General features: G+C 38.1%; 1 protein-coding gene across 1 annotated transcript in view; it reads left to right on the top strand.

The window, feature by feature from the left end:
* The window catches only part of CNTNAP4 (contactin associated protein family member 4), a 262,491-nt gene that overhangs the window by 200,869 nt on the left and 48,190 nt on the right, over positions 1–13,432 (top strand). The window contains exons 11-13 of the mRNA XM_070935657.1: positions 2,321–2,427; positions 5,033–5,152; positions 9,347–9,544. Of these exons, the coding sequence (XP_070791758.1) occupies positions 2,321–2,427; positions 5,033–5,152; positions 9,347–9,544 (425 nt within the window). The remainder of the gene's footprint in view (positions 1–2,320; positions 2,428–5,032; positions 5,153–9,346; positions 9,545–13,432) is intronic.

Genomic DNA, 13,432 nt, shown 5'->3' with positions numbered 1-13,432 from the left:
GTTAATTTAGCTGTTAATCTACAACAGTTTATAAAGGATCAACAACTATTTCCTAATCTCATCTCACCAGGAGATGATTTTTTAAAGAAAAGCATTTGAAATAGCATAGTCCTTTCCTGTCTAATAACCTTTCCTTCCATCCCAACTCCTCAAAGCAGATTCTTCCATTGGCTTGTATTAATATTAATATTTTTAACATGATTGCAGAGTGAGTCTGAATTTGCAAATACAGGCACCATACTGGGGACCAGTGAATAAATTTTGTATTTTCCTTCCTTTTCCACCCACTATAGGGCTTTAAATATTGTTTTAATGGCAGGTGGTTTAAAGTCTTGTAATAGAAAAAAAAAATCTGTCTAGTCAGAAGCTAACAGAGCATTAATTTTCTTTGGCTGGAGAAAAAAAGACCAGTGTTGAAAATACATGGATCTCATCCTTGTAAAATCAGCATTCTATTCATTTGCGGAAATGATATGCAGCATCTAGAGGTTTTCTCGAGTAAATGGATGCTGTCTGATCAGTGAGGCCCATTATTGTGGCTATTTTAGGAAGAGACAGATCCCCTGTGGCAGCCATTTTGTGGTTCTGGCCACCCCAGGCACTCCCAGATGTATCTCTAGTCCAAAACTCATTTGTATAAATTTTCAGTGAGGAATCAGTAATTGATGGATTGTTTTTTAAAAAAGAAAAAAAGTATAACTTTCTGGTTTCCTTTAATCCATTAGATCTTTTTTCTAAAATAAAACTAAAGATTACATCCAATGGCTCTCTAAACTGAAATATTATGAAACTGAATAAAACTAATATCAGAAAAAAAATCTATCCATAGTTTTCACTTCATTTGTTATAAGGTTTACTAAACAGTTATCAACTTATAACAGAATAGCTGGCCTCAACAAGGTATTGACATGACAATGTTGCTCTTTTAAACCAAGTACATTTCATGCCATTCCAGAAAGGTCTATATTATGAAACTAATCAGTATCTGTAATCCAGTAGCAGGATAATAGACATTTCTTCCTTTGATTTAAGAGTTCAGGATTTTTTTTTCTTTTACTTCCTTTTTGGGGGGGGGAAACTTGACTGTCTTACTCATGTTCTTCTTTCTTCATTTGCACAGCCAACGGAGCCATATATTACTAAATATTTATTTTTAATTTATGATATTTTAAATCTGTGCAATCAGGGCATTCAGTTCCATGGGCCAATGTGAGTTCAGACAACCAAACACAGACTGTTAAAAGATGGATGGATAGATAGATAGATAGATAGATAGATAGATAGATAGACAGACCAACAGACAGATGGACTGATGAATGGACAGACAGATAATAGATGATGGAGAGAGAGAAAGAGAGAGAGAGACCGAAAGACAGATGGACTGATGAATGGACAGACAGATAATAGATGATAGATAGATAGATAGATAGATAGATAGATAGATAGATAGATAGATAGATAGACAGATAGATGAAGACAGACATAAATTGGATACATTAATACTCCATTCTCTTAACACATTCTAGCATTTGAATGCCAGAAGAGAGTTTATCTGGTCATTTTAACCAGCATCTCTGGAAAAATTGATTCAGATAAAATTAATGGTTTTCCATGCATTATATAATTTACTTTATTTTATGTTCACTCATTCTAAGTGCCTAGCAGATAAGAGGATTATAAAATAGAATTTCAGACTTTTTAAAATGATAATATTTCAATTATTTATTTCTTATGCTTCCAATAAAAATTGGTCAGTTTGCAACCGGAGCATGTATTTGACATATTTTAGACAGCTAAAATGGATCAGATCTAAGACACCAAAAAATGTATGTTGGTAGGCTAAACTATCAAGTTAAAATAAAAATCTCAGAAGGTAGCAGTAGGAAACCCCTTCCATGTTACTGCTAAGAAAATTACATATAGGTGCTCATTAAATCTCCGGGAATTGAGCTCAACTTGAAGAAATGTCTATCTTTTTATTGGGTAGGATAAAATATGATGGCTGTTTTGATTAGGGTATAAATTAAGATAACATTTGCTAAAAAAAACCACATTATTAATGTCATATATTATTATAAGAATACAATATTCCAGAGAGCTGATGACTCTCACCAGTATGTGAGTTTGCACTCAGTTCACAAACACCTGAATTCATATTGAATCCTTTTCACTTATTTTTATATAATTATTTTCTCATTTCTTTAATATATTTGTGAAATGATTACTCGCAACTCATGTTACAAATAAATAGATGCAATAAAATCAATACTGTACCTGAATGCTATTCTAAAATATTGTTATATTTATTTTGACTATGTAGATGCCTGCCCAATTATTGTGAACATGGTGGTGAATGCTCACAGTCCTGGAACAGTTTTTATTGCAATTGTGCAAACACAGGCTATTCGGGGGCTACATGTCATTATTGTAAGTCTTAATCTACTTAATAATAATTTAAACATTGAATTTCAGACCACAGTAGTATTTGTTGATTGAATGAATTTTTTCAGTTGTTTTTTTTTAAAATGCATAGTGCTCTTCTATTTTATGCAATCATCAGAATTATCGATGTAGCACTTTCCTGGTTTTCCTTTCAAAGCTGAATATTATACTTGCAAGATTGCCGGCATTCAACCCTATAACTATTAAGCTTTTACAAGAGTCCTCACATTACAAGTGGGAACGGGAACTCTGTCACTGTGCTGTCCTGCTTACACACAGAGAGACACGTTTAGTGGGTTTATTAATATTCCCCCACAATTTCCTTCACCAAAAATCCAGAATTGTCACAATTAAGTCCAGCCACAAGCAGACCAATGCTAGTCCACAAAGCAATGGCCAATGAGTCCACAAGGCACTTGAAAGTTTCTCAATCAAAGTAAACCCACCAGGCAAAATTAAATCCACAATACAAGAGTTCTTGTACACAGTTCACGAGGCAAGAAAAATTCAGAGATCACAAGGCATAATCCAAGTCAAGGCATAGTGTCAATCCAAAGCAAGGCAAGAATCACAATCACACAGCTAGATAATGAACACATTGTTCCCAGCATCACTTCTATCTGTGTGCTATGCTAAATAGCCAGCTTCTGATGCAGCCCATCAATAAGGGTGAGGAGTAACCTGGCTGACCTTCTGTGCTCCTGCCTTTTCTCTGTCCTCCGTGTTCTTGGATTAGGAGCAGAAGACAATTCCTGTTCCACATCACTGACTGGCTGCAGCTGCATGCTTTCCCTATCTTAAATTTCAGAGGGCTGTCCTGCTGGAGCTCTGCGTCAACCAAATCCCTCTCAGATGACTGCTTGGAGCTATTGACCAACCCCTCCAGATATGCCTGGAACTGGTTCATTCTCCTCCAAGCTGACATCTGGAGAGGTATCTGACGAAGCATCCAGGAGAGTCATCACAGTCACTATGCAACACAGTTGTAAAACACAATGTCACTTAGCAATGACAACTCTGGCAGTATCAATTGCCATCATTACATGAGGATGCTGCAAGAACCTCACTTAATCATGATTTCTTGCTAGCTTCCCCACTGATTTTTTTTTTTTTTTTTTTTGTGGGAAGCTGGCAGAGAACATCAGATATTGCTATCACATGATGTTGTGGATACTACCAAAAATTCCACAAAGGTATCATAAGTGTGTCTCATTCAGCACTGTAAGAACTTTGAACAAATGGTCATAACCCAAGGACTACTTGTAATATTATACTGCAAGCAGCTCATCCACACAGTCTGCTTCCTGAATTGTATTTACTTTTTCTGTGGACATGTCTTGATCATGTAGACATGGCCTTAGAAGGCAATCTAAGGTGTTTAAGTGTGGAACTCATGCTTTTCCTGGAAAATAAAAGGCAGCTTCTCATCTGAACAAGCCAAAGCATTTTGAGGAGGATATATGAGGAGATATAAGCAGTGGTGTGTTTGCCTGCAATTTGTTCAGTGAGGTATTCTGAGGACTTCTTCCTACCACCCAGGCCCTGGGCTTGGTGTTCTTGCTATTTCGATGCAAGAGAGAACCTCAGCTTTAGGAGCACTTCCTGCCCATCCCCAACACTTTGATACAAATGTTTCTCAACTATAGAAACTTTAAGATGTGTGCACTGATCTAGGCAATGCATAGCCCTGAAATTGACAAAACTGTCATTGAATAAATGCATAGAATTGAAAACATAATTTAAAGGACTCTATTCTAGAATTTCTGGAGCCTTCTAGGTTATTCCCTTCCCAATGGCCCCTGCTATCAAGAAAGTCCTGGTTTCTTTGTTTCTCTCTTCACCAAACATTCTTTGAAAAGCTCTTTCATTCATAGGAAGTAACCAGTTGCGGGTATGGCTTGAACATACAGTAATTTCTGTCTGTCTGTCCTACCTTATTAAAGGTCAGATCATTAATAATATTTAACATTTTATATATGGATAAGTCTTTACCCTTCTGCCAACCTAGCAGTTCAAAAGCATGTAAAAAAAATGCAAATAGAAAAATAGGGAACATCTTTGGTGGGAAGGTAATAGCGTTCCGTGCGCCTTTGGCATTGAGTCATGCCGGCCACATGACCACGGAGACGTCTTCAGACAGCGCTGGCTCTTTGGCTTTGAAATGGAGAAGAGCACCACCCCCCGGAGTCGGGCATGACTAGCACAAGGGGAACCTTTACCTTTAAGTCTTTACAATATAGGTAACTTACAATGTTAGCTCTCCATGTCAGTGTTTTCTTCATAATTGCATCTTTGATTTGGCTTTCTCTGACTGAGTTGTCAGCCACTAACTCCTACCATTTCTCATCTGAATGCTACTGCTTAGAAAGTAAAGAGAAACACCTTCCCAGCTATTTTTCTTTTGATAGGTATAAATGTTGTTTACTGATGCCAAATGTTGAGGGAACTCTTATTGCATTATTTTCTCCTTATTTGCTCGAGCGTTGAAGGTCTGCTGAAGATTTCAGTTCCGTCTTCTCAATTGCTCATTCGTTCAAGTAAAGTTCAAAATGATGCTCTTACATTTGTAATGGGAGATGTTCTTTTGCAGCTATATATGAGCAATCATGTGAAGCTTATAAGCACAGAGGGAACATTTCAGCCTTTTACTACATTGATTCAGATGGGAGTGGTCCCCTAGGGCCATTTCTTGTATACTGCAATATGACAGGTAAGGTGATGCATTCTTTTTACTCACGGTTATATACTCATTATATTGAAATCTAACAAACATGAAGTGTTCCTATTTTAAAGCGTGTGAGTTGAAAATGCAAAGAGAGTGAAGGTGACTTCTCAGTTCAGAATATTGGAAATGAATTAGACAGGAAATTACAATAACAATAGGTTCAGACTAAGGATGCAGAAACCTGCCTGGGTTGCTTTTTGTAACACTGACTTTTTTTTTCAAGCATGAGTTTATTCCACCTATTTCTATAACAATTTGCATTTTATTTTATTTTTTTATGCCAAGTAAATCTGTGTGGGAATGCTTGCCTAGACATTTTTGTGCATCAGAGCTGACATACATTTTTATACATATTTTCTCTTATTTTGTACATTTTTCTCACTGATGTATGCATTTGTGTAGGCAATTTTCCATAAAATATGCATTCTGATGATGCATTATATATACTCTATTTATTGTAGGAGTAGCAACATATAATTCAAAAAAGTGAAAAAGCTGAAAGACAATTAAAATGTAGTGTATATATTAGATTAGGAAATTCGGGTAGTTCACTTGATAATAACAAGTCAACCAAATGAATGTCTTCTCATTGTTAGATCCATCTGTGAAGTTAGATTTTATATTTTGTAATGTTAGAAAACCATTTTTAAGGTTGATTTAGAAACTGGTTTAACATTTGGAGAATAAAATATGTATATTGGCCACTTCTTTTTGCAGGGTATGGGCAGTAGATTATTTTACTTTTTGTTAAATTGATTGCTTTTTGTGTACTTCTCTTTCTGTCCCCCCCCTCCATTTTGCTATACATCTTGTTAAGATAAATAAATATGACAAAAGGTTTAATATTGCTGGATGGTAACTCAGAGACAGGGCTGAAATCTACTTACTTTCCCTACCAGTTCGGAAGTGTGCATGCCGTGTGTGTGCGCCACGTGCAATTTTGGACTCTGCGCATGCGCAAAGCCTTCTGTGCATGCACAGAGGGTAAAAAACAGGCACATCCGGGCAGGTGGGTGGAGTCTTGTGCTGCCGCCACTACCAGTTCTCCGAACCACCCACCGTCACTGATACCGGTTCGCCCGAACCAGTGTGAACCAGTAGCATTCCACCCCTGCTCAGAGACCTTAACGCTGATTTAACAGAGGCTGTTTCTTATTTTTCTTTCTCTTGCCCAAATTATATTATTGCATTCCTTAATTATAAGAAAACTGGGTTTTGATTATAATGTAAAGGTGTGAAATAGCATATAGGAACAGTGCAGAAACTTTTAGATTGCTATGGTATACGTATTGTGCATGTACCAAGGATAAAAGAGAGAACTGTATCATTTACTTGTTTTATTTCTGAAAAGCTTTGCTTTATCATTTCCTTCATTTAAATATGATAGGCAAACAAGTTGTAGTATCTCGTTAACTTAGTACAGAATTGAAAAAAATAAATCTTCCAAAACACATATAAAGAATTAATCAAGGGTTTTCTTTTCTTGTGGTCTTTATTCAGGCAGAAAGCTATGAAGCAATCCTCCAATGCTGAGTACCAGATAAAGGATCAACAGCTCTCTTATTTGCTTTGCTTCTCATTCTTCCCTAAGCACCTTAATTCACTCCATTAGAGTACTGCAGAAGTAGACCATAGCAGTGCAGTCAAGGACAATATCATAATAACAATGCACATTTTTTACAGCATGCATTTACTGAGCAGTAAAGTTGTCAGAATGAATAGCCTATACTACAATCCTTCAAAATTATGTCATGCTTTTTTCCCTCTTGATGTAGGCTCAGGGTGACACCATATTTGGTGAATGCCCAATATCTCCACGTTGGCCAATTAGATGCCACTAAGAGTCCCTGAACAGCCCTCTTTCCATTCCAAATATAATTGTAAATTCTTTCCAGATAGTGTCAGCCCTCCTCCCTTCATTACTATTGAAGTAATTGGTGCAGTCATATCCACATGGCGTTTAGATAAACTTCAAGAACAGAGATTGTAAGTGGTAGTTGAGAATATGAATTGGAAGAAGCATAATGTTGGAGGGCATCAAGAGCTGCACCTCATCTTCCTCTACTTACACAAAAAGCATGATGTAGATAATAAGGATTGAACACAAATTGCTTTCTGATTTTGCTGATTTGATGCTGGCATTATATAGAGTTTGGAATAGGATGCAACATCTCAAATCACCAAGTACTGTCAATATACAATTACATAATTTTTCAATTTGCTTTGCTCTCTTGCAGAATTTCAGTCAACCTATGAAATACAAATTCTTGTGTTGCTTCTTGGCTCCCATTTCTTAGGATTCCTTATTTGGAGTAATGCAGCAATAATAAAAAGCACAGTTGGCAAATATTTCCCACACTGTGACTAGGAGTAAAGGGAAGGGTGGCAACTTGGTGGTGACCATAAAGTTCAGATTAAAATATTGGAACATGCATTGCTTTTCTGGGGATTTTTAAAAACAGGTTACATATACAATTTATATAGAAAACTTTTTATTATGTTATGGCCATCTGCAAGTTTTAAGTTACCATTCCCAACTAGGATAGGTTGATGCCTATGCAATTTTAGGAATTCTGAAAAATACCTTTCAACAAATCTAGAAAGAACTTGACCAGGTAATGTTGTTGGCAAGGAAAATGCAGCTCACCATGTTCAGAATCCAGGCATATTAATGCAATGCTAATATTGAAAGCCATTCATTCAATGGTAATGAATGAGTGGAACTATTGGCATACCTCTTATAGGGAAATAGAAGCCCAACTGCTCATTAATTTTTTGGTCAAATCAAAGACCGGAAAAGGTTTTAATTTAAACACTTCAAGGATCAAACAGCTGAAGTGAAGTGCAATTTGAGTCATCTGTTTATACCTAGGAACAGCTGCCACTGTTCTCTTCAGTCACTCCTTATTCAATATGTTAAACAAATCCCATTGATCAGTTCCCCACCAAGAAATGCTATCTGACAGGATGAATCTTCCGTTTTTGTTTTCTTCCTATTTCCTCACAGCCCTCCTTCCCTTTTCCCATTGGGGCAATGCAGACAGATGTCCATATTTTTTTGACGCTGCTCCCTTGTCATAGATATTCATGTAGCTTTTCTTCTCAGGCAGTTGCAAGGGGAGGTCTCATTATCCTCTGGTATTCAGAGAAATCATTTTCAATATCATAAGCCTCAGGCCCAAAGCTTCCAATCCAATGTCAACCCTTGCATGGAAAGCATTGTTCTTATGCCCCAGTTTGCTTGTGGATAGAATCATAAAAGCTTCTCCGTTTTCGATCTCATTCTTTAAAAGAGCCGAACCTTTATGTAAAGAATAATGTAATTTTAAACATGTTTACATAACTTTCCCAGCTATCTTCAGCTGAGCTGACTTTTAGAATAAACTTAAATGTGCAAAATGATTATCAGGCTTCTTTGGGGTTATAGGGGTTACTTAAGCTGTATGTATATAATCAGCTTTAGAATATTGACCCAATGTATAAACTACAAGATAACCAAATAAAGCACTGATGTTTATTATTGACATGAATCACCTCATCATATATTCTTGCTGATTAACATGTCTTTAATAATGTTTATTTGCTGCCAAACATTCCTAAATTTTCATAAACGAAAAAGCTGAAGCCAAGGTGTCCCTCTTAAAAACAGTAAAAGACTTAATTGTAGGATATCAATTTGAATTCCTTCAGAAAAACAACACCTATACATAAATGGGCTGATCTAGTTGATAGTACCAAGTTGGAAGCCACAATGGACAAAAAAGGATCAACTAAAAAAAAAAATTGGATACAACACATCCTAAAACTAAAGGACATTTTGTATTTTCTACAATGCATTGTGCTGCTGCATTGTGTGTAGGTAACATGTTGAAATCACCTTCGGCTACCAATTCTTGACTAAGATGGCAGCAAAGAGATACAGAAAATGTAAGCCTGCTGCCAACAAGTGGCTGTCTGGCTTTTCACAGGCTCGATATGGCAATCCTATGAATAAGAGAGAAAGAAAAAACAGGAAGCAGCTATCTCAAACAATACAGAAGATGGTTGATAAATTTTTACAAAATGCTTCTTCCCCTCCCCCCTCTACAAGGTGGGATTAAGGATTTTTACATAACTATTGGCTCACTTCCATTGAGTGTATGCCTGATTTACAATGTGCTTCTTCATTTGTCTTTCAAGATACCACTTGGACAATTATACAGCACAACAACACGGAGTTAACCAGAGTCAAAACTGCTAATCGAGAGAACCCTCACAGTGTGTTTTTCAAATATGCTGCCAGCCTAGAACAGCTCCAGGCTACAATTAACCATGCAGAACAATGTGAACAGGAGGTTGCTTACCACTGCAAAAAGTCACGTCTTTCTAACAAGCAAAGTAAGTAATGGAGATAAATCTTATTACGCTACATAATGCATTGTCCTTAACAAAAAAAAAATCACCATCCTAGATGTTGAATAGTGCCAAGGTTAGGGCATCTTGCCATTATATCTTTCATTTATTTATTTAAATGTTTTGGAAGATTTATTGAGAAGGTCCCTAACCAAAAAGTTTTTCAATAGCACCAAGGTCAGTGTGTAATTATGCTCAAAAACATTAACCAATTTCTAACTCAATTTCTTGCCTAATCCTACTGTTTAGCAAAACTTACACAAACTGTCCTTCTTGGTCTACACCTGAAAGATATACAATAAATAGCAAGAACTAAAGAATAAATCTAAATACTAAATCAAGTAAAGCAGTATTTCTCAACATTGGAAGCTTTCAGTTGGGTGGACTGCAACTTCCAATAATCCTCCAGCCATTATGCTGGCTGAGGAATCATCGGAGTTGAAATCTTAAAGCAGCCAAGGTTGCAAAAGCAGTGAGGTAAAGGATTCCATGACAGATTAAAACCATACCTACTTCATATACTGTAACATTTTTTTTAAAATCTAGTACAGAAAGTAATTTAGGAAAACAAAATCATACATGTACAAAATTAAAGAAATTTGAAAAATATATCCAGAGAGAAATAGCCATTATGGAAATACAATTGCATGATGTGGGAATTTAGTCCTTCTGCAGCTGAAGCTTTTTTGTTTTGTGCTCCATCAATTATGTTAAAAAACACACAGAGAGATTTGCTTTGTGAAAATCTGTGTTTGTTTTTCCACATATGCAAGTAGGCACGCACACATACCCTTAGGTGCTGGTACTGTTTGTATTCAGCAGTTACTCTTGTAAATAAGCAATTATCTAGTTTTCTCTACTATAACAGGCATTTATTCTGCAAACCTGACCTCCCCAATGTGCATACCATTCACTAAATGTATTGACAGATGCAATATTCAATTACTGTAATAACTATAAGTCTATAGCGTTAAACTTCATTCTGTTTCTACAGAAAAAAAGAATTCATTGCACTCGACTCCTATATGAAAAGTATGTAAACAAGCATTCAGACTTCACAAGGTCATGTTTTGCATCCGTCTGATTAGGAACATTCATAGATAAAGTACCACCCTTCACTAATTGTTGCTTAGCGACAATCCTTTAATAGCATTACCAAACTCGATCAATACACAGCTTTATGAATTCAGCTAAACTATGCCAAGATCCTTTGTGCAGAACTACCATATACAAATGGTATACCACCTGCCACAGGTCTCTTAATTGACATCCATATAAAGAGGAGGTGAAGGAGCCTTGGTGGTGCAGTGGACTAAGTGCTGTTATGTAGCACTTAGTTCCAGCTGCCTGCAATTAGTGCGAGTTCAAATCTCACCAGGCTCAAGGTTGACTCAGCCTTCCGTCCTTCTGAGGTAGGTAAATTGAGGACCCGGATTGTGGGGGCAATAAGCTGACTTTGTAGAAACACCGCTTATGGGGGGCCAAAAGCCCTAATAAGCAGGTATATACAAAAGAATGAAGGCTATTGCTATAAGTGCATTTTAAGCCGCCCTGAGTCTTCAGAGAAGGGCGACATATAAATTGAAATAATAATAATAATAATAATAATAATAATAATAATAATAATAATAATGCTTTATATTTAATTTAATATGGTTATAGACCAAAGAACACATAGAGTTTATAGGATAGTTAAAACTAGCATCCCACAACTTACAATATTATGGTGTCTGTCTTAGATGAGTGTAGACTTTTTTTTTCTTCTTCAATTCAATCATGTCGAATTCTGGACAGGTGCTTGCAGTTTTCTTGGAAAAGGTCCCCCTCCCCCCACTAAAAAGTAGTGCCTTAACAACTACACCAAACTGGCTGTCATGTAGACTTACTTGATGTTAAATCCAGGATGCCAGACAAGGCTCAGATTACAAAACTTCAGTTAGCCACAATATAGAACAGGGGTGTCAAACTCGATTTCATTGAGGGCTGCATCAGGGTTGTTTTTGACCTGGAGTGCTGGAGTGCATGTGGCCACAGTGGGCATGGACGGCTCAATATCACTCATATTAGGGACGCCTGTGGTGACCCGAGCACTCTGCCAGCGAAAACAGGCTCCCGAGCTCCATTTTCGGCTGCAACGGCCTCCTGCAACCCTCTGCCAGCAAAAACAGAGCTCAGGAAGGCTACATGTGGCCCTCCTGAGCTCCATTTTTGCTGGCAGAAGTACTGCAGGCCAGTCCTTTGTTGTTTCCAGGGCGGCCCTGTGGGCCAGATCTAAGCATCCCACGGGCCACACCCAGCCCCTGGACCTTGAGTTTGATACCCTGATATAGAAGAAAACATTAGACCTACACACAAACACACCACAAGGGTTTGAAGTCTTTATTGAAGATTCACCAACTCTGAATAGTATTCCCCAGGGATTCACCTCACATAGGAACCAGCACAAAACCCAATGAGTCCAATCTTCAAGTCCGAAAACACATTGCAAGTCCATAAAGTCACCCACCAGGTTCAGAGTTCCAAGACATGTCCACGGTCTGACCACAAATCATGAAACTAAAATCCAGTCCAAAGTTCAAGAAGAAAAGTCCAAATTCCAGTCACAGAGTCAAAGAGTCAAGAGTCAAGATGACAAAACAGATGCATGGCAAGAAAACGGATGAGTTGTTTCTAGTATTGCTTTACTCCACATGTTGGGCTAGATAGCTGCTGGCTAATGCAGCTCATTAGGAACAGTGAGGCTACCTCTTCATGATTTGACTCACTGACCTCCATTGCACCTGTCTCCGCTTGGTCCTGCATGCCCTGGGATAAGCGAAGGAGTCAGTTCCTCCTCATCTGGCTGCAACTATGCCCTTTCTCTGCCCACTGTTTCTGGATGGTTTTCTGAGCCTCCTGGCTGCATCTACATCTCTACCTTATGTCTATTAGCCAGATGCTTATCCAGTCAGTCCTTCAGCCCTTTCTGAGAGGATTCTCCTCCTCCTCTTGACCAACCCCGCCTGGTTCAGGATCCTTCGCATCTTCAAGATGCTCCTCCATGCCCGCTTCCAAAGCTCCTGAAGCTGACTCTTCCTTATGATCTGAGTCAGCTTCTGGGGCATCCACTACAATATACTACTTTATTCCTGTTTCTGTTTGATTGTAGCTTTAAATCTGGTGAAATGGTTCATGATAGAGAAACAACTAATGAGCAAATGAGCTAAGGAATAGAAAGCATCTAAACTCAAGGAACCATTACTCCTGTGGGATTGAAATTTGTGGCCACTTCAGTGATTCTGTGTCACATTGCTGTGACTGGCTGAGGTCACATGATTATGACATTTTTCTGCCTATCTCTGGTCTCTGCAGCCGGTTGGCAGTCAACAAAGCTTGATGGGTGAGCAGCAATTGGCTGCTTTGGAACTGAGGCTGAAGTTTGAAACTTTTTAATGGTGGTAGAGAGTGAAAGAAGGATGAGGGAGTGACTCAGATGCCTGCTGGACAGGTAGGACTGGCTGAGGGTTGCCACGATAAGAGCCCTCTTTCTCCCTAAAAGGAGGTGGCCCCTGGGAATATGCCGGAATGGAGAGTGGCAGTGCAATTTTCTTCAGTGTGTAGCTTCCTTGGTTCCCCCTCCTCCCAAAAAGTGGCAAGCCCTTTTGTGGATGAGCCAAGGAAGAGGAGGAGGCTTCACTAGGGTTCACCTGAGGAGGGGAAATGGCACCAGTTTATATGTGGAAAAAAAGAATATTCCATGCCAGCTTCCCACAAGTCAATGGGGAAACCAACAAGAAGTATGAACTCTTCTGAGGTGATGATGGCATGGTATACCTTAGGGTTTGAAATTTGGCAGAAATGTGACCAGGATCCATAACTTCCATGGAATTAAAA

This window comes from Pituophis catenifer, unplaced genomic scaffold (assembly GCF_029215685.1).
Source record: "Pituophis catenifer annectens isolate HBS135680 unplaced genomic scaffold, rPitCat1.0.hap2 SCAF_2, whole genome shotgun sequence".
In the NCBI taxonomy this organism is placed as follows: domain Eukaryota; kingdom Metazoa; phylum Chordata; class Lepidosauria; order Squamata; family Colubridae; genus Pituophis; species Pituophis catenifer.
The sequence above is the reverse complement of the archived record's forward strand: the minus strand, read 5'-3'. Positions and strand labels throughout refer to the sequence as shown.